We start from the raw sequence: 21,481 nt of genomic DNA on the forward strand, positions 1-21,481 counted from the left end.
GTTTGGTTTGTTAAAAACGTCAGAGATGTAGCTATCATACTGCATACTTATAATAGACTTTGATATAAAAAAGAAAATTATAAAAAAAAATCTTCCAAGCAAGAATCATATATGTTAACATCCTGTAGTAGCTACCGCCATCGCTGTAAACAGTGGGAGTCGCTCACCTTGTTTGCAGGGCTATAAATATTATAGCTATATATGCAATACTATGGCCCATTTGACATCGAGTATCTATCGTTCAAGATGTGAAAAAGGAATATAGAATCGGCTGGGTACTGTAGTTTAAAAAAAATGTCAACGCTCGTTGAGAGCTCTGGATGCCCTCTCCTCATATGACTACATTCAGCGACGTTTAGCGAATAAAATAATTCTGATATTCGCTCAATTATAAACACATTCCATAAACTAAAATCTCACTAATAACACTTTACCCTATTGGTAAACAAACGTATTGTTGAAAATATACACTATGACTGCTGTTTTGACAGGATTATGGTCTTTACTCTTGGATACATTTAATAAAAAAACGCAACATTATGTCATACAGTCTGGAGAGATTATTTTATGACGTGATGTCATTTGCGGTCCACCGATGGACCACTCGGGCTAAAGAGGTTAAGAGAAAAATAAGAAAAGCCATGGCTGCATTCATCAACCCGTTCTTAACATCCAAATCTGTTCTTACCCAGGTGTGTTCAATGTTGAATGATGAATCCCACTAATAATAATAATAATAATAATAATAATAATAATAATAATAATAATAATAATAATAATAATAATAATAATAATAATAATAATAATAATAATAATAATAATAATAATAATAATAATAATAATAATAATAATAATAATAATAATAATAATAATAATAATAATAATAATAATAATAATTGAAAAGTTCTGGGTTTTTTAAGTCATATTTGGGGGCAATTGATCAATGGTAGGCTTTTTAATATTTTTTTTCATCTGGGTCAGAGTTTCTTATCTGGGTAAGAGTGCTCTCGACCACTCTTCGAATTTGGTCTTGCCTAAGAGAAAAGCAAAAATAAGAAATCATTGTTGAATCCCAGATAACGATAATCTCCTGTACCTACTGTACTCCACCACGAAAACAACTTGTACACCCACACCTGAACGGGTCCCGCCTCTATGGAGGCGTAGCCTATAAGACCATGGCCATGGTCACCAACACACCCTTCCTCGCCAAAATCCCGTTCCAGTAAAAGATCCCTCAAAAGGGAACTCAGGGCCGCTTAAGAGCGGGACGCTCAGCCAGTACTCATATAACTAGGTTATATACATAACCTATCGTTATATTTCATATCTGGCTTATCGCGTCCCGCTCTTAAGCCTATTGAGATATGGGTTAGAGCGGACACGAGACCCGACAGATGTACCCCCTGAGGACCCGTAAGCCCACATCAAGGGGTTCGGGGAGCCCTGTCACCCCATCCTTCCTAATGAAGGGGGGGCGCAGTCAACTCCACCTGAGTGCGAGCAAGAGGGAACTAGAACCCCTTTAACACACAGCACAGGCGGAACCACGTGTGACCTAACACACTGTGGCCCATACCCACACACTCCTGCTACCCTACCAAAGGACGGGAAGCAGGAAAGGCCACAGACCCCAGAACCGCCTGGGAGACAGAACCCCCGGTCATGTCCATGAGGTAAAACCTTACAAAGGGGCCCGGGGAGGACCATGATCCTCCACCGAAGCCCCACCCAGGAGAGCGGCAGAGGCAGCCACCCCACGAGTGGAGTGCGCCCTGACGCCCCCAGGGGGATCCTGCCCAGCCAACGTGTAGCAGAGGGCAATGCCCTCGCACAACCAATGGGACAGGCGTTGTTCGATAGTACCTTACCGGCATGAGAACCACCGTGACAGACAAAAAGCTGAACGGTGACCCCGAGGTCCTGAGTACGGCTGAGGTAATTCCCAAAGCACGGACCGGACCGTGAGGAGGCGGATGAAACGCCTGAACCACAATATCCCTGGAGAGGAAGAACTCCGGATATTTACAGGCACGAAGGCAGGATTAGGCCGCAGAGTGGCACCGCAATCGGACGAAAGACAGGCACTCTGGACGTACCGAGAGAGCACAAAGCACACCCACGCGTTCAGCGGAGGTGACGGCCAGCAAGAACGCGGTCTTGAACGACAGCCGTTCCAACGGCGCCTGCTCGAGCGGCTCAAACGGGGCCAAGGACAACCGACGAGGACCAATTGAAGATCCCAAGTCAGAGCCAAGGAGCGTTGCACCGGCTTAACGCGTCGAGCGCCAAGCAGGAAACGCTTCACAAGAGGGTGGCTGAACAAGACATCCCCTCAAATCCCTCATGATAGGAGGATATAGCTGCTGCATATACCCTCACCGTCGAAGCCGACAGTCTATCAAGGAGAGACTGGAGGTAACTAAGGACAGCATCCAGGGGGCAGGAGACTGGGTCCCGGCCCCCCGCCTTACACCACACTTGGAACATACGTCATCTGCCCGCGTAAAGCGCGGCAGTGGAGGGAGCATGCGCATTCCGGATGGTAACACCATCAGGATCAAGAACCTGCGCCCCTCAACGTACCCGTCCCAACAACTGACCTAACAGATGTATGGGGAAGAATCCCAGGCGGCACGGCATTGGTCCCAGACCTGCCTGGCTATGTCCGGACGTAATCCCCACCCGTCAGGATGAGGACCGCCCCGCGACAGTACACCTGTACCCACATTCTCCCTGCCGGGGATGTGGGGAGCCCTCAGGCCACGCAGATGGAGGACGCCCATAGCCAGCCGCCTGGTGCAGACGGGGGGAGCATACTCCTCCCTGTCTGTCGATATACGACACTGACGTCGCATTGTCCGTCCTGATCAACACCGTTTGAGGACCAGAAGGACCGCTTTCAATACCAACACATTGAACGTAGCGCAGACCGGGCAGCATGGTTTGCCAGCTGCCCCCTACTGCGTTGGCCCGACGCGTCACCAGCGAGGGAGGCGTTGGTGAAAAACGTGACGTGAGACAGCGCCGTAACCGTCCTAGGACGGAACCTCCCGAGCGTGTTGACAACACGCTCTGAGAGGGATGCCCATAGCCCTCCAACCGTTGACTGGGAAGAGGAGTACTCTACTTCCAGTCTACAGCAAACCCCAGGCTGGTAGGGACCTGCCTGGTACGAGACCTGACGATCCACCTTGACCGGGAAGGACCAGAACGTCGTCAGGGCAGAATACACTCCGTAACCCCTGACGACGCAGAGGCCCCAGTGCGGCCTCCACGCACTTGGTGAAGATGCGGGGAGCCAGAGAAAACCGAACGGCAGCCTCTGGTACTCATACGCTAACCCTGCAAAGGAAGCGTAGGTAAGCCCTAGGATGGAAGATCGGAGATGCGCATACGCATCCTACAGGTCTATGGAGGAGAACCAGACCCCCACCTGACAGTGTTCAACAGGTAGGAGACGATCCAAAAAATGCTGAACCTTCCCATGGGACAGGTCCAGCCTGGGTCTGACACCCCCCCCCCCCCCCCTCCCGATTTCTCAGGCACCAGAGAACACCGGGAGGAGAACGCCACGACGATGGCTTGCTTCGTCCACAGAGATTGGATCTCGTTGACCAGAGCTGTCACTGCTGGAGACCCTGACAATAGGGTCTGTACCAAACCCGAAAATGGGTGGGGTTGTGTAAACACAAGTCCCCGCCTCAGCGTTCTCTCCATCCACCTCGACATATGGTACTGCCGTAGTCATATGTGATGACACTCCCAACGCACCCGCCGCCATGTGGCGCAGGTCCGCCAGGAACTGTAGATAGTTGGCCCGGTCCCACCCGCTGTGCGTAGCCAACCCTGAAACCGTGCGAGCAGAGCGTTTCGTGTCGGGACATCTGACCCTGACACCACCCATGAGGCAATCGCACCCAAGGGGGGACCCCGACAGAAAGGGTTGGTTTGATACGGGGGGCTTTCTAGGTGAAAAAAGCCCCCCCACTGAACACCCCTCCAGAACATGCTGAGGAGTTGTTCTGCAGCCGGACATGCAAGGTGTAAGGACCCCATGGGTTCCTACACACCGTAGCCCTGCAGTGATATTACTACCACCCAAATCACACGTGCCTGCGAGACCACTGCCAATCTTTCAGGAGTGGGAGGCACCAACATGATACCTGGCCTGGCGAAGGCGAGGCCGGGGAAGCCCGCACTGTGTGCCTCAAAAGGTTTCGAGCCCCCCTGCTGACAACACTTATAGTTGACAGATGTAACACCAGGCTCAACCAACACAGCTTATGGTGTGGGAGCCGCTTGACAGCACAACATTCTCACGGACAGACCCAGGCTCAGCCATCAACTGGGTGTCAGCCCCTGTCCCCATGAGAAGCGAAAAGTGGGGCCGCCCGCGCTTCAACGAAGGCACGCGGCCCGCAGCCAAAGGAAACAATCAGAGCCCACTTTTTCCGCTGGTGTTGGAGAAGGGAGTGATCGGAGAGCGGGCTGCTCGCGGCAGGGCGGTGACGGCTTGTTGTTCAAGCCGAACCCATCCAACATGGCCGATCCCTCGGCCGCCAAGGCTGTCGGCCTTGTGGACACCTGTCGATTCAACGCCCAGGATACCTCTGGCGGGGGAAAACATGGCCGCCTGTCGAGGGCCTCGTCATCGCCGCTGACGAGGCCGTGCTCTCTCTTCTTCTGGCTGCGCGGTGTGAGGCGGTGTGGGGCCTAGGACAATACCGCCCGCGCTCCAGCAGAAGACCAAAATCCCCTGCGGAGAGGGGAACCCTGAGCGGTTATAGCTTGTGGCTAGGTCAAAGCTAATAACGTCAACAACCTCGCGCGCTGTGTCGACGTCGGCTGGCCCTCAAGGCCCCGCCACCAGACACCATTTTTTTGATAGAAAAAACAGCAATTCGAACACAGTTCTAATCGCTGCCAATTCCATACCATGGCGGTACAGGCTTTAGCAGCCCACCAGCCACTCGCCAGGCCGACCCACCCATGGCGTCGGCCGGGCGGGGCACTGTTTCAATATGTCAAAAGCAAAGGACTGATGTTAACACGGAGCACCATTGGTGGTTGCAAACAGCAACCTCCACTGTTGTGTGCACCATGAAAGGGTTAAATGAATAAAAGAACTAAACCACAAAATACTGTAGAATGAGCAAACCCATATACACAACGTTAAGGGGAGGCGGACCAGAGCGAACTAGTCCCGCCTTCATTCAAAATATTCACAACAGCACACCAGCCCTAGCTTAGCCCATTTACCAAAAAAGGTAAACAAAGCCCCCCCCCCCGCATACTCCCCCAATAGACACCGATTGACCGTCAGCATGAATGGTTGAGAGGAGAGAAAGCTGTAGCATAGACAGACCTTTTCATAGCAGAGTGACAAAACAGAAGCCCACTACACTACTACAGCCTAGCGTGAGGCGATGTGGAACCCAGATCAACAACCGCCTGCGCACAAACACGCAACATGTTTACAATGTCGGCTGGACCCATAGCCCCACTACCCGACGCCAATGTGGATAGGAACTAGCCAGCTGAGCCCTAACCTGCCGTTAAGTCCCATCCTGCAGTAGTATAGCTCTACTGCTACACCGCCGAGCTCACGCATCGGTTCCCAGATGGGGACACCGTTCAACAGACCCCGCCGGAACACAAAGGTAACGTACCTGGCTAGGCTACCTAGCCACGGCCTACCCTGTTGTCAACCCATTTACCCGTAAAAAGGTAAATAGGACTCAGCAAAACCCCCACAACAGCTACCGACTGACCTTCATTGATGAACCGGGCAAGAGGAGGGAGAAGTGACAACATCTCACGGCGGAGACATTAGAACAGCGTAGCAGTAGAGTTCAGCATGTAGCATTAGTATTAGCATGTAGCTAGCATTAGTTGTTTAACAGCACGCTTGCAGGACCGTTTGGAACCCGTTCACCGCAGTGAACGTTCACCAAACCATCCCCCCCTGGAGCCGACACACAACATGGTTGTGTAACAACCAACCCAGCATTACTAACACTAATACCCGTGCCTGATGACACAGGGCTCACCGTTGTACAAGCCGGCCCGATAGCCAAACCATGTACGCTGCCCCTCGATCTGCTGTCGTCAGATGAGGAAACATCAACATAGGCCCGTCGTGTCGCTGAAACATGCTTCGAAGATGCCAGGGGCACGCAAACCTCCGGTAAGCTTTCAACATTACGCAATTCCTCCAATCTTTTTCATACTACTAGTTACATAAGGTGCACTGCATCCAATATGATGGAACGAAAATAGAGGAAGGGTGTGTTGGTGACCATGGCCATGGTCTTATAGGCTACGCCTCCATAGAGGCGGGACCCGGTCAGGTGTGGGTGTACAAGTTGTTTTCATGGTGGAGTACAGTAGGTACAGGAGATAAGGGGTATCTCAATAGGCTTAAGAGCGGGACGCGATAAGCCAGATACGAAATATAACAACAAAATAATAAAAAATGCTAGTTAGGAACAAAATAAGAGGAAATCTGTTCTTATATCGTTTCGTGAATGAGGCCCAATATATCTGACACTGGGAAAACTTTCCCTGAGGTCCATAGATGTCCCTAGATACCAAGAACATGCAGACCTTGTAGTTGTGGAGCAATTTCTCTTTTACTTGAGTATGTATTTTTAGGCGAATTTTCTGAAAGTATGGATAGGGTTTAGCAGGTTCAACAAATAAAAAGATTACTCTATATAGAATTGTTACTTTTAAGTGAATTACTCCAAGTTGACAGACTGTATTTGACAATGATATATTGATGTTAATAAAATTCGACATTGAAACAACATTTAATGAGTATATGGTCAGTAGCCTATTCCTAAATTTGCGATGGGTGCATCTATTTATTTCTTGTGGTTTTACCTTAAAGCAGTAATTCCTTGTTGGAATAGGTTCCCACCCCTCTGCACAGCTGAGCGGGACAGGAGTAAGTGGAGCAGGGGTTAACAGCGTCCCCTTTGCCAGATGCTTGCAGATGTACTTCACTCGATCAGTGCAGGGCAGCACATCCCAGAGTCCTGCTGTAACACCAGTCGTCATGGCGACACAACCCTGGCTGCTTCCTTTGATTGTTAAGGGAAGAATAAAAAAAATATGAAGTTGTGAAACCTCCTTGTCTACACAATCTGACAAGTGGAACTTCTAGTTGCTTTCTTCATACCTGGCATTTGAGCATTCCAGTGAGTAAATGTAACATGTTTTGCGTTGGTCCACACAAAATAATCAATGTTTATTTGGTTGGAGAGGCCGAGCCAGAAGTATTTCTCTGGTCTCATCCCCACCAAGCTGACAAGGAAGGCATTATCCACCCTATAAGATTGAAAGAAATGTGGTTTTATTAGCTAACACTAAGTTATTATAATACTTTGACGTTCCTCATGTGAGAAGGCAACGATAACTAATATAAAAGGAGCTGTAAGTGATATTATTTGTTCAAATTAGTTGAGTTGAGTTGAGTTTATTTTATCTTGAACAATCAACCATATAAAAAACACAATAAAAAGGATAAACTAAAGAAACAAATATAAAATCTTACATTCTTCATTAAATGATAAACAAATGAGTTTGAGAAGGAGCAGAAGGAAGCAAATGCTTATCTAGTCCTGCCCCTAAAAGGATAACTTTTATTAATCCCTCTTGGGGAAATTCAGTGACATACACATACAGCTCATAGTCTCATTAAACAGATATTTCACAATCATAAAATGTTTACAGTAATAATGGTACACATAAATTCAAACAGGCATGTACATTTGTTGACACATGTCGACTACAGTATATCTGAGACAGCGTATGTAGTCTGGTGCAGAACAGAACTGAAGTGCATCTGCGCCTCGGCGGGAGGGAGGGAGGAAAGAGTTAATGTCCTGGACCACAGTTGCAGCAGGTAGGGGAGGGGCTCTTAACAACATTTGCTGTTAGAATGGGGTTGGGACTTGGTGACGAGGCAGGCAGGAGGCAATCACAGTAAAATGAATGCTTCCCTTAGCCAAAGAAATGCCCCAATTTTACTTTAAAACACGTTTTATCACGTTATATGCCTGGATTTCCCACGTAATACCCAGCATGACTGCGGATCTCCGTTGTTCATCTGCCTGGTACGCAGTGAGTCTCTTAACACAATAGCTGCCACGCAATATCAGCATCCTATAGTAGCTACCGCCAGCGCTGTTCACCTTGTTTGCAGGGCTATAACTATTTAAATATTATAGCTATATCTGTAATACTGTGGCCCATTCAACATCGGGTATCTATCGTTCAAGATGTGGGAAAGTAATATTTTTTCCATTCATACATTCTCACTTTATACCGTGGTGAATATAAGTATAGTTTTAGAGTGGTCTAGGATAATTCCTATAACGCTAGTAATAGGCCGCGATGCATATTATACTTAATCCATTGGCATTTCGTCCCTATACACGCTACAATAAAAAATTCAAATGCATATCAAATGCATATCATGCATGCAGGAAATGGGGGGGGGGGGGTCGTATATGATTAATTGATTGTCAATAATGGCATTCGTTAGAACAACTGCATACGTTGATCAGATGGATTGCAATGATAGAAATGGACAATCAAGCTGGAATTAACGTTAGATTGCTCTTACCTTTAGCCGATGAGACTGCAGAAAGAATATTCCAATTATTTGATTGCCATCTGCTAGATCGTATTTCCGTTTGGCCGACGCCATAAGCTTCAAAAGCATATTGATCTTGCGTCTCGAAGGCGATTCAATGCACTCGACTGCTCATCTGGATCCACGTTACAAAACAACTGTGCCCGGACAACATTTACTGATGCACAGAGCCAAGCTGCCAGCAGAAAGTAAGTGCAACATCGGCCGAATACCACCAGGTGGCGGTATCGGGCCGTTGCGATCTCAGACAGAGTGCCAGATTTTCCCAGAGCCTTGCTGGATGAATTATGAATGGAAATAGCGAATAAAAGAAATAACGATCACAACAACGAGTTGGCGCTATTCGATTGGCGGGCTATAATGAGTATACTCATCATTGGCGCAGAAACGGTTAAGCAGTTCAATGTGGGAGACCTCAAACCTGGCTAATGCCACAGCCAGGGACTGGTGTCCCTCTAAAATCTTTTTTAAACAAATCCAGCCCCAGATGACAATCGCTCCCAAACCGATCAGCATGAAAGCGAAGATCCAGATGTCCTCAACGTCTTCAATTTCGAGTGGGTAAAGGCATATGGCATAATAATGTCCCCAATAGTCAATATAAAAGCCAGATTGAAATGTCCCAAGCGGGCAGAGCGGATCAGCCGCATTCTGCTTCCTTGAAGAAAATATGCAATCAACAGCAGAAAGTGGCCAGCTTATTAGATCCATATCGAGTAGGTTTGAGTAGAGGCTGAGTTGAGTCTTCAGAAAAAAGTAGAGTCGAGTTGACACGGCACAGAGACAGGGCTTCAGGAAGGCAGTTGAGGCAGTGGTAGGGAGAGGGAGAGAAGAATACGACTTTCCTCTGGGCAGTGTTAATTTTGGCAGATATTTTAGTTTTAGTCTTAAGTGGTCCGCACACGGCGGGCGATTTTTGCCAGGCGACCGATTCTATCGCCTCCATTGTTATGAATGAGAGAACCCACATGGCAGGACATTTTGGGTGTTGACAGAGTTTAATGTCCAGGCTGCAGCTGAGTTTATAGTTTATTGTCCAAAGAAATGATGGTTGAGAACAAAACAGCGTCTTCAGTGAAAAAACATTCTCTCTCAGCATAACAATACTTGTCCAATCAGTGCCTAGTGAACGTATTGTAGCGATCAGTCATGCAGTAATGTCAGGAAGAATGAGGAGAGGTTGTATTCGTATATGGTGGTTTAATTCCAGCTCAATATGGGTTTTACAGGTTAATATTCCCTCGTAATGCACAACACAGCTACCTGCTAATACGCTCGCTTCACGACAACATCCGGTCCGTCCTCCTATATCTCCCTCCGGGGGGAAACAAGTAACCACATCCCCAGCTAGACAGAGCGACACATAGCTTATTATAGCTGAACGGTCGGCTCTGGTGTCGGGGGCCAAGCATCGCCAGGCGACGTCGGTCGCTCGCTGTGTGCGGACCACTTTATTCATGTGTCAAATGCTCCTTTTTCATTTTCATCATATTTAGTCATCTTCATTTATTCTTCGTTTAGTCCGTTTTAGTCAATGACAGGTCTGAGCATTTTAGTCTTTGTTTAGTCTCGATTTAGTCCGTTTTTTGTTTAGTCTCGCCACTCAGTTACAGCCTCATAATTTGGCGTGAGTTTTTTCTAAACAAAAAAAGCTAACATTAGTGCTAGCTGGTTAGACTTATTGATTGATTGAAAATCTTTATTTATCCCCAAGGGGAGATTCAGGTGTCCATCACAGCATCAACACAGCCATTTAAAAACAGTTTATACACAACATACAATTATTTAGTATGTGTTAAAAACAAAGTGTGTGAAGTTTGTCAGGGTCCTGATTATTTTGACGTGATTGAAATCCCCGTTGATGAGTATGAATTTGTTGGGATGTGTTGTCTGTATTCCAGGCTAGCAATGGTAGAATGGACGATGTCACATGCTTGGTGGAATGTAAACACGGCCACTGCATGTGAGAATTCTCTCGGGAGGTAATATGGTCTCAGTTCTACCACCAATAGTTCTATGTCTGGGGTGCATATGTTCCTTGACCGTAACATGTCCGGGATTACACTGTTATGGTGATGTTATTACTCCTCCGGCTGGTAATATGCAGTAACTGTTAACTTTAACTTTACCTCGGTTTGAGGACTAACGTACCGGATGTCACTATCTTATTCTACGGTGTTGGAATGTAAACAAGCTACGCTACAGCAGCTGTATGTGATACCGACGTTCAATAAAGTAACCAACTGAAACATACACCACTTTTGGAGTTAACAAAAATAACCACCCGCCACCTTTCCACTTACCGCTGGCTTTGTTTCTGTCGGCTTGCATGATCGCATCATGGTGAAGCCATGCAGTTCCACCGCACTGACCGCAGTCTGGGATATTTATTTCCATGTAAGCTGGACTCTGTATTCCACTTGGATTTTTACCAGGGCCGAAAGTTCATCTGTCTTGTTGACCAGTGATCTTACATTTCCCATGACGACGGAGGGCAGGTATTTTTTCCTATCGTTATGTAAGCTATTTAATGTGTTCTATTGTGGTGGGTCAAAACATAATGTAGCGCTCCGTCCTCCCATATCTCCCGGGGGGGAAACAACACCCACAGCATAACAGTGGTGCCCCCTACACACGGAACGCTGTGTTGGGGATAAGGGTTCTGCACGGACAATTATGTTTGTTACTTTCCTGTCTGCAAACGGGCTACTGTTAGCTAGCAAGTAAACAGTCTTGACGATAAAGCAAAGTTGTATTTTGCAAACTACATTTTGTGTCATCAGTTGTTGTCAACGATATTGCATGAATTATTTATTCACGTTAGTGTCACATGGTCGGCATTAACGTGACGTCACATCTCGTTGCCGTCAGGGAAAAAAGCTTCGTTGACGATCATATTTAGTCATCATTTTTGTTGACAAAATTAACACTGCCTCTGGGAGAGTGGGAGGAGGATCATACATAAAACAAAATCTCTTACAAACCTACAAAGTAAAAACTTCAGAGCTCCTAATTTTTTTCCTCATCAATGAGAGTTTTCCTATACCTATTTTCAACTGTACAATGTTCTTGCTAATTTCTGTTTCTAGGGGTCACCAAACTTTTTCCTGTGAGGGCCACATAACTTTTCCCTTCTCTGGTGGGGGCTGGGGTCAGTTTGTAACAGAAAAAGTGTGACGATCGCAGGGGTGCCTAAACGTAAACATTTATTGTTTTCCAGAAAGCCACACATATATTAATAACCCTTTCCGGGATCTTCACCGAAAAAATATCAGGAAATAAATAATAACACTATTAATGAAATAAATAACACTATTTATGAAATAAATATACAGTACCTACAGACCACCTAGCTCTAGCTCTGTACTATTTAAAAGCACAGTGCAGGACACACTCAAAGGTTATCGCACCTCAGAGATGGCAGTGGACATGTATGACAGGACAAAGGCCATATGTAATGGCCTTGGGATTGAGGAACATACTACCAGCCAAAGGAGGAAGCAGAAAAGGATGGACGAGTATGTAGTTGAGTCATCTTGTAGCACAAGCTCAGACCTCAGCTCAGGAGATCAGCTGAGACAGAGACTGTTCTATCCAGTCCTCGACAGAATGCTGCAAGAGCTTGAGAGCAGGTTCTCATCAGTTGGAGAACAACTTATGAGAGGCATATAGGCATATTATCCAGCCTCAGACCAGTTTCTCTCAGTGGAATTGCTGCAACCCCTCGCCACACATTACAATATCCAACTACTGCCAGAGGAGATCACAGTTGCAAAGTGTTTCCTGGCCAGGACAGGCAGAGATGCAGTCCCTACTATCCAATGTGTCTTTTCCCTCCTGGATAATAATAATAATAATAATAATAATAATAATAATAATAATAATAATAATAATAATAATAATAATAATAATAATAATAATAATAATAATAATAATAATAATAATAATAATAATAATAATAATAATAATAATAATAATAATAATAATAATAATAATAATAATAATAATAATAATAATGGTGCTGCCATCTTAAATCTTTTTAATAAAATAAAAAGAAATTAAAAAAAATATATATATATTTAAAGCTCCGGGGCTATAGGGGGCCGGGCCAAATGTGGAGGCGGGCCGGATCCGGCCTGCGGGCCGTAGTTTGGAGACCACTGCATTCCACATGATTACACCACAAACTGAAACATGACATAGGGTTGTTTTAAATTAGAATTCCTTTATATTTATATATTCCTCTATATTCCGACAGCCATAAATGATATAGAGTGTCTGGTCAGTAGCATGGGTCTCCCAGTCCCTCCACACTGCAGTAAACAGAAGTCTATTTATCTGGTATCCCTAGATATTTGTACTAATTTCAAGAAATCTTGCCAAACCAGATTTGCTTACTGCACTGGCAGATTATTTTACTTGTTTAAAGCACTTATTATTTGCTCAAAACTAGTTTTTATTTCTTATTTTTGTCAGACGATTTTCAGTGTGGGGTTCTCTCTCCTGATTGGTTAAAATGGGAACAGGATACCAGAACATTTATTTTCTGTTTACTGCAAAGCGGAGGGACTGGGAGACCCATGTTACTGACCAGACACTCTATATCAGTGATGCCTGTCAGAATGTAGAGATATGATTTAAACATGTAGACCCCTTATTAAAATACCACTTAGAGCACCTTTAAACATCACTCTTACCCAGTTGATACGTCAGCCAAGTAAGACTCTGAGCTCCTGCAGACCTCTTTGGCTTCATCAAAGGTCTTTGTCTCTGTCCCAACGAGGTAGCAGTAGGAGCCGAAGCCGTGTCTTTTCCAACCCTGGAACGTAGGCCAACGTGAGCGCAGAACGCCACCATTTATTTACACGAGTGCGGTATCGTACAGTTGATGTAAAGTTTGAGTTTAGGCCATAAACCAGTGAAAGCCACGTGGAAATTAGGCCACTTTCCATTGTGCGTCATCTTAAGCACTGAACTTCACTCACAGGTTCGCAGCCCACGTCCAACTCGTCCTCATCACCAGACGGTTGGGAGGCACTCGTTTTCATGCAGATGAAGCTATGCTTCTCCGTACACACGCGGTCAGCCCAGTTCCCCTTCTGCAAGAGGCAAGTGTTCCATATTCAACCACAAAGTCATATGTTTAACAATGCATCCGTCTGATGGAGGTGTGAAAGATAAGGGTTGAGTGTAGATGCATGTTGAGTACAGTTTACACAAATAGTGTAGGAAACTATTTTGCTCTCTGAGCAAAGAGATGTCATATCCTTGAATCTAAACCATCCTTTCCTGTGAAGGTGTAATGTGTGCAGGTAATGCATTTACATTTACATTTAGTCATTTAGCTGACGCTTTTATCCAAAGCGACTTACAAGTTCTGTACGACAAGTCATCAGGAAGGGTACAACTCTATCAGCTGAGTAACAATGTTCATCAAAGTGTTGCGTGTTACAGTATAGGTTAGTTTATTAGGACACATGCATGACAGTACGGTTAGTTAGGGTTAGATTATTATTATTATTATTATTTAAAAAAAATTATGCGCCAGGAGATTATGTGTGCATCATACATAAATAGTAAATACTACTCCTCACCTTCAAAGCCCCCCATAGCCTGGCCCCCCCCTACCTGACTGACCTCCTTCTCCCTTACCGCCCCACCCGTTCCCTCCGGTCCTCTTCCACTGCTTCCCTCACTGTCCCGTCATCCAAACTCAAAGGTTTTGGTGATCGGGCCTTCTCACGTGCTGCACCCTGACTCTGGAACACCCTCCCTCAGACCATCAGAGACTCACTCTCCACCATCCCATCTCAAAACCCACCTGTTCTCCGTAGCATTTAACCTTCCCTACCCATAACCACCCTCCTCCATCCTGTTGTTGTTATTGTTTGTTATTGTGGCTCTAGGTTCCTGTGTATTTCATATTGTTCCCTGTTTTCCCTGTGGTTCTATGTTTCTTTTGTTTCTTTGTTTTTCTTTTCTTTCTGCCTACTGTCAGCGACTTCGGGTTACTGAGAAGCACTCATGAATTATTATTTTTATTATTATTATTATTATTATTATTATTATTATTATTATTATTATTATTATTATTATTATTATTATTATTATATTATTATTATTATTATTATTATTATTATTATTATTATTATTATTATTATTATCATACAGTATTTACAGTAAGTAGAGCTCTCCACCTCTCCTGTGATTATGACACAGTCCTCTGCAGCACCAGGACAGTATGTGTGCATCATACAGTATTAATGTAGAGCTCTCTACCTCTCCTGTGATTAGGACACAGTCCTCTCTAGCACCGGAGGGCCTGGGTTTGCCAAACTCCCAGCTGGTGAAGGTGACAGTGGATTGGTCACCCCAGTCAAACAGGCCCTCTGTCCTCTTGTCATTCAGACCGATCCACAGCTCGTCAGAGGACGCTGCAGACGTGAGAGGAGGAGGGATGATATGCAGGCAGGTGCTTGGCTTATGGTAGCTTACATGCCCTTACGTACGTGTGTGTGTGTGTGTGTGTGTGTGTGTGTGTGTGTGTGTGTGTGTGTGTGTGTGTGTGTGTGTGTGTGTGTGTGTGTGTGTGTGTGTGTGTGTGTGTGTGTGTGTGTGTGTGTGTGTGTGTGTGTGTGTGTGTGTGTGTGTGTGTGTGTGTGTGTGTGTGTGTGTGTGTGTGTGTGTGTGTGTGTGTGTGTGTGTGTGTGTGTGTGAGTGTGTATGTACACCGAATGTACAGGGGATAAAGATGAAAGTGTTTTAACCATTAAAGGGCCCTTTGTAGCGCTAGGAATAACAGAATATGTGATTCAGATTCAGCTTTATTGTTGCATCTTCTTCATATTCACATACAAAAAAGAGCAACATTATTGGGTCTTCGAACCTACAGCATAGCAATAAAATACACAATAAAACAATACAATACCCCAAAACACAATAAAAACCTGCATAATAGTGAAAGAGACAGTGCCGAGTGTGATTGATATAAAAGTGCAACAGTAGAATAAAATCTAACGTAAAATACTTTAAAATACTAAATAAAATCATTAAAATCTGAATTACTGAATAGTTTATATATATATATTGTATTTAGTATTTTAAGTATTTTACATAGATTTTATTCTACTGTTGCACTTTTATATCAATCTGAGTAACTTGTCCAAGGGTTCTTTGCTTAATTCATTATTTATAGAATTTGTTTAATTATTTTCAGTAGCACACTTCTAAGCCCTCATAAATACATTTCATCTTGTGAGGAAGCTGACATGTAGTATGTCTACTTTTGCTTTATTTTCTGTACCGTATCCAAACTGAGAGATTACAAAGCTCTGGTCCTCTATGTTGTGGACGTACCGTATCCAAGCTGAGAGATGACAAAGCTCTGGTCCTCTATGTTGTGGACGCTTGCCAGGTCTCCTCCCTGATTACGACACTCCTGCTGAGCCTCAGACCAGGCTTTCTTAGTCCGGTCAAGATGGAAGCAGTGACCATTGTAGGGGATCCATGAATGTGAACAGAACCCTGTCTCAACTGATCACAACAAAAGAGAGGAATAAGGAGAATATAGTGACAAGACTGTAAGATAGACCATATATGTAAGTACACAGAGTAGACTGTAAGATAGACATATAATATGTAAGTACACAGAGTAGACTTAAAGATAGACCATAGAAGATGTACTGTAAGTACACAGAGTATACTGTAAGATAGACCATAGAAGATGTAAGTACACAGAGTAGAGTATAAATAGGTATATGTTATGTATGTATGTATGTATGTATGTATGTATGTATGTATGTATGTATGTATGTATGTATGTATGTATGTATGTATGTATGTATGTATGTATGTATGTATGTATGTATGTATGTATGTATGTATGTATGTATGTATGTATGTATGTATGTATGTATGTATGTATGTATGTTTTTGTGTACCCCAGGATGGAAGAATAGCTGTTGCCTAGGTGACAGATAACAGGGATCCGAATGAACAATAAACAACAATACACAGAGTCGACCTATGCGTTGCCGTACATGGGGCAATTGTGGGCGTGGCCCTTCCCTTTTGGCAGATGTAGCCCATCCGCCTGTTGCAGGGTGAACTCTGCCAGGAGTACTGCACCGCAGAGTCCACCACACCGCAGTTGTTGCCCGGACCGGGAAGTGGATGTCCTGAAACCAGAGGATAATTTAACTTGGGTTATATAAATAACTACCAGACTTTACAACATCTTCACCTTGTGAATCATGTGTTGCTGAATGAGAGGACAACACACGACGACAGTAGAGCACCTCTTCGGGAAAATTATTTAGTCCAGTGCGGTGACTTTCATGGATTTGGTGTGGTTTTTAACCCTTTCACTACCACACTACCGACGATTAACCTTCTGTAGTGTGGTAGTGAAAGGTTAAACTTCTATAGTGTGGTAGTGAAAGGTTAACCTTCTGTAGTGTGGTACTGAAATGGCTAACCATCTGTAGTGAGGTAGTGAAAGGTTAACCTTCTGTTGTGTGGTAGTGAAAGGTTAACCTTCTGTAGTGTGGTTAACCTTCTGTAGTGTGGTAGTGAAAGGGTTAACCTTCTGTAGTGTGGTTAACCTTCTGTAGTGTGGTAGTGAAAGGTTAACCTTCTGTAGTGTGGTTAACCTTATTCAGTGTGGTAGTGAAAGGTTAACCTTCTATAGTGTGGTAATGAAAGGTTAACCTTATGTAGTGTGGTAGTGAAAGGGTTAACCTTCTAGTGTGGTAGTGAAAGGGTTACCCTTCTGCAGTGTGGTAGTGAAAGGTAGTGTGTTAGTGAAAGGTTAACCTTTTGTAGTGTGGTAGTGAAAGTAGTGTGGTAATGAAAGGGATAACCCTTGGTAGTGTGGTAGTGGAAGGTTAACCTTCTGTAGTGTGGTAGTGAAAGGTTAACCTTCTGTAGTGTGGTAGTGAAGATATGAGATATGATCATGTTAAAAGTCAGCCTTCCTGATACATAATGGTGGGGACCTTTTGGTCACACGGAGGCCACATCACCTACAGTAGATAACAGGAATGTCTTGTGGGGCTGGACTGTAGACATGTAAATATCCCCAAGCTCCAAGACAGGAAAATCCTTTGTTTCCAACAGATGGTGAAACCAGAGGTGGGAGACCTTTTGAAAGGGGACATGCATTGCTATTCCTTTCACTATTTGGGCAACTTTACACAATTCCTGTGATTCTATTTTTAAATGCATTGTTTTATATTTTTTATGAAGTATTCAAAAGCAGAATTTTCCGACCTCAAGATTTCAGGCTGATTTGGCTGGGCTCCGCCCATAAGCGCTTTGAGTGACAGTCACCCACACAGCTTGATACATACGAGAGAGAGCAAGATAGAGAACGAGTGAGTGAGAGAGAGGGAGAGAGCGAGAGAGACAGAGACAGACAGAGAGAGGGAGAGAGAGAGGAGAGATACGTCCCGAAAACACACACACACACACACACACACACACACACACACACATACAGGCCCGGACTGGCCATCGGGGAGCACCGGGAGTTTTCCCGGTGGCCTGGCCTGCACAGATTAAAAAAATATATATATTGCCTTGAAATAGAGAAGCTGAAAAAGGTAGCAGGATGTAGCCTTCAATATATAAAGAAATTATATTGTCAACAGATATGGTTGAAAAACAAACAATGTTTTAAATGTAATTGTAGATACAATATTTTACAATTGCTTTAATTGAATTAACTTAGAAAAGTAAATACAAAGGCGGTTAGGTGGCCGAGCGGAGATTGCGTTCGTCACCAGCCCCGGAGCTGAGCTGGATTTGCCTGTTCGAATCCAGCTCACAGCTCCGGGGTTGTCACCAGCTTGGCTGGCCGTCTGCACTGATACAATTGGCTGTATCAGAGGGTGGGAGAAGCTGGCGGGGTGGGTCCGGGTCGTTGTAAACAGCGACTCCTACAGTTCGGTCGGGGCGCCTGCTAAGCGCGGATTGGACGTGAGGGGGATAGTGTGGTCCTCCCACACGCTACGCCCTCTCAAATGAGAATCCGCGCTGCCAGGTGAAAAGAAGCGGTGATTGGCTGGACGTGTGTCGGAGGAAGCACGTGGTAGCCTCCACTCTCCCAGATGATCTGACTGTGGGGGGTAAGTGCGCAGCGACCAGGAAGGGACTGGGAATTGGCATACGACTAACATTGGGATGGGAGAAAATCGGAGGAAAATGGAGGGGGAAAAAGACAAAAAAAAAAAAAAAAAAAAGTAAATACAAACTAAATTAACAATGTAACTTACAGTTTACAGATTCCTTCTGAAGCACAACGAAATGTCTCATACTTCCAGTCACCATTTGGTTCCACAGCTCAAGCAAACCCCCACCAATTGGTACAGGCCTTGTATTTTGGTTTTGCACTTTTCTTTCTTTGTTATGCTATTGGTATCCTATTATTATGCAAATGTAACAAGTGTCAAATGAACTTTGTTTATTATTATTATTAAGGATTGAAATGTCACCAAATCCTGTTTACAAATGTTTAATGTTTACAATTGTTTATTATTTCTTTATACCAAAGACACTTTTATTTGAACGTCACTTGAGAAAGTTCACGTTCAAGAGTTTTGCCTTCCGGGTCAATTATTAGCGCGTGTTAGAAGCAACCTTTTCCGGTTTGGGGTTCAGTTTACAACAACCATCCAACGTGGGAGGTACGTCTTGACTATTGTAGCGCGCAGCACTTTATGTATTACTCTGTTGTATATATATTTTGAATAAGAATTGAATGTTAACAAATGATAATAACTCGATAGTGTTGTAATGAATGGTGTGGTTAGGTTATATGCACAATTGGAGGTTTTAGCTGGTGTATTTCACCGTGGTAACATAGTCAATTTATTGTTCTCTGTCAACAGACTTGACTGAGAATATAATTGTGACGCTGTTCCTTGTGGTATTTCAACCACCCTTTTGATACAGGTATGTGTGCCTTAAGATGTCGATTTATTGTGTAATTGTTTAAGTTTGCAACAACCATCCAACGTGGGAAACTTGACTGAGAATATAATTGTGACGCTGTTCCTTGTGGTATTTCAACCACCCTTTTGAGTTTTGATACAGGTGGCTCTCCATCGACGACCACCTGAATAAATGACTGAACTGTTGTCCATTGTTTGCTGACTCGTCACTTCACATCACGCCCAGAACACAACGCAGGAACCATGTGTGTTAGGCAGGCCTACACACAGAACGTCCGTTACAGTGGTACCGTTCGACCCGGATAAAGAAAAGAAAAAAGAACGACAACAATCGTTCGCCAGGAAAGCTGCAGCTCTACAGTCAACACAGCCCTCATCATTGGTGAGACGCTGCCCTCTAGTGGCCGGTGATAAACTCTTCACACAGGTACGCCCACAGCGTGAATATTAAAGGCAACCAACTTGTGTTCAGCTTTTCTCTGATTGGCCGCGACCCCCCGCCCCCACGCGGCAGGCAAGCGGCAGCTCCAAGGAGCAAGCGGCAGCAGTGGAGGACGCAGGCTGCTGACTGATTATGAAATGCGCGAGGCAGATTCACTCGTCACTGTACATCACTTCTGAATGATTATGAAATGCGCGAGGCAGTCACTGTACATCACTTCTGAGTTCTGAATGATTATGAAATGGATTATGAAAGATGTGGTAGTTATGATTATGAAATGCGCGAGGCAGATTCACTTCTGAATGATTATGAAATGGATTATGAAATGCGCGAGGCAGTCACTGTACATCACTTCTGAATGATTATGAAATGCGCGAGGCAGATTCACTTCTGAATGATTATGAAATGCGCGAGGCAGTCACTGTACATCACTTCTGAACAGGGTGCGATCCACGGGGGGAGCTCGGTCCGCTATAGCTCCCCTAGATCAGACATCAGCTCCCCTGGGGGTCTCTAAAGCTCCACTGGGGGTCTCTAAATTACTGAAAATAAATGCTACTTTTGCCATGCATTTCTAATTTTTCTGTAATTTTCTGTATCATCACCGTGTATAATAATAAACGTATGCTATTTTGGATGTATGATTAATGATTTGCGCACTAATTCACACGTAATATGGCAACATGCATGCTATTCTTGCAATTACCATTCGGAGCGCGGCGGCGCTGCAGCGCTGCAGCCTGCACGCACGCACGGTACAAATCAAACTTGACCCACTTTGTAACCTGTGCTGTGACTTGTTGACACAGTGATCGTTTTGACAGCCAGTAAATAAGGTCACTCAGGAATGCATAATGTCTAAACGAAAACAAGTAATCCTAACCAATTTTGGTTTCACGAAGACAGTGAAGCTGACAGAGCAGCAGGAGGCGGGCCGCGGGATCATACAGGCGACGCCGTTACAATTACACCTGCTTGGTGCTGCTCCGGTGGGGACTATTATTAGTATTACAACGCCCGGTGACCATGCCGTGGAAGCCCAGACCGTCCAGACGGCCGGACGGTCCCGGACCTCAACAAGTGAGTTGTCTAGTATTATGTGTTCTGTAGTTACTGAAACTGATTGAATATATGACAGGATTCAAGAGGTTTATTTGTCACATACATACATATGTAAAATTATCTGGCTCACCCAAAGACCATGCTATGGTTTGCACACTGCTTCTGAATGATTATGAAATGCGCGAGGCAGATTCACTTCTGAATGATTATGAAATGCGCGAGGCAGATTCACTTCTGAATGATTATGAAATGCGCGAGGCAGTCACTGTACATCACTTCTGAATGATTATGAAATGCGCGAGGCAGATTCACTTCTGAATGATTATGAAATGCGCGAGGCAGTCACTGTACATGAATGAT

The 21,481-nt window shown here is 44.6% G+C and overlaps 1 protein-coding gene across 1 annotated transcript in view; it reads right to left on the bottom strand.

Annotated features, from left to right (window-relative positions):
- The window catches only part of LOC311239289 (macrophage mannose receptor 1-like), a gene marked incomplete at its 5' end in the record, with an annotated part of 86,044 nt that overhangs the window by 56,030 nt on the left and 8,533 nt on the right, over window positions 1-21,481 (bottom strand). Inside the window, 7 exons of the mRNA XM_084327596.1 lie at window positions 6,889-7,088; window positions 7,187-7,335; window positions 13,363-13,484; window positions 13,651-13,764; window positions 14,945-15,099; window positions 16,022-16,198; window positions 16,705-16,842. Of these exons, the coding sequence (XP_084183722.1) occupies window positions 6,889-7,088; window positions 7,187-7,335; window positions 13,363-13,484; window positions 13,651-13,764; window positions 14,945-15,099; window positions 16,022-16,198; window positions 16,705-16,842 (1,055 nt within the window). The remainder of the gene's footprint in view (window positions 1-6,888; window positions 7,089-7,186; window positions 7,336-13,362; window positions 13,485-13,650; window positions 13,765-14,944; window positions 15,100-16,021; window positions 16,199-16,704; window positions 16,843-21,481) is intronic.

The sequence above is a fragment of the Notolepis coatsorum genome (assembly GCF_963971535.1).
Source record: "Notolepis coatsorum genome assembly, chromosome: 13".
Lineage (NCBI taxonomy): Eukaryota > Metazoa > Chordata > Actinopteri > Aulopiformes > Paralepididae > Notolepis > Notolepis coatsorum.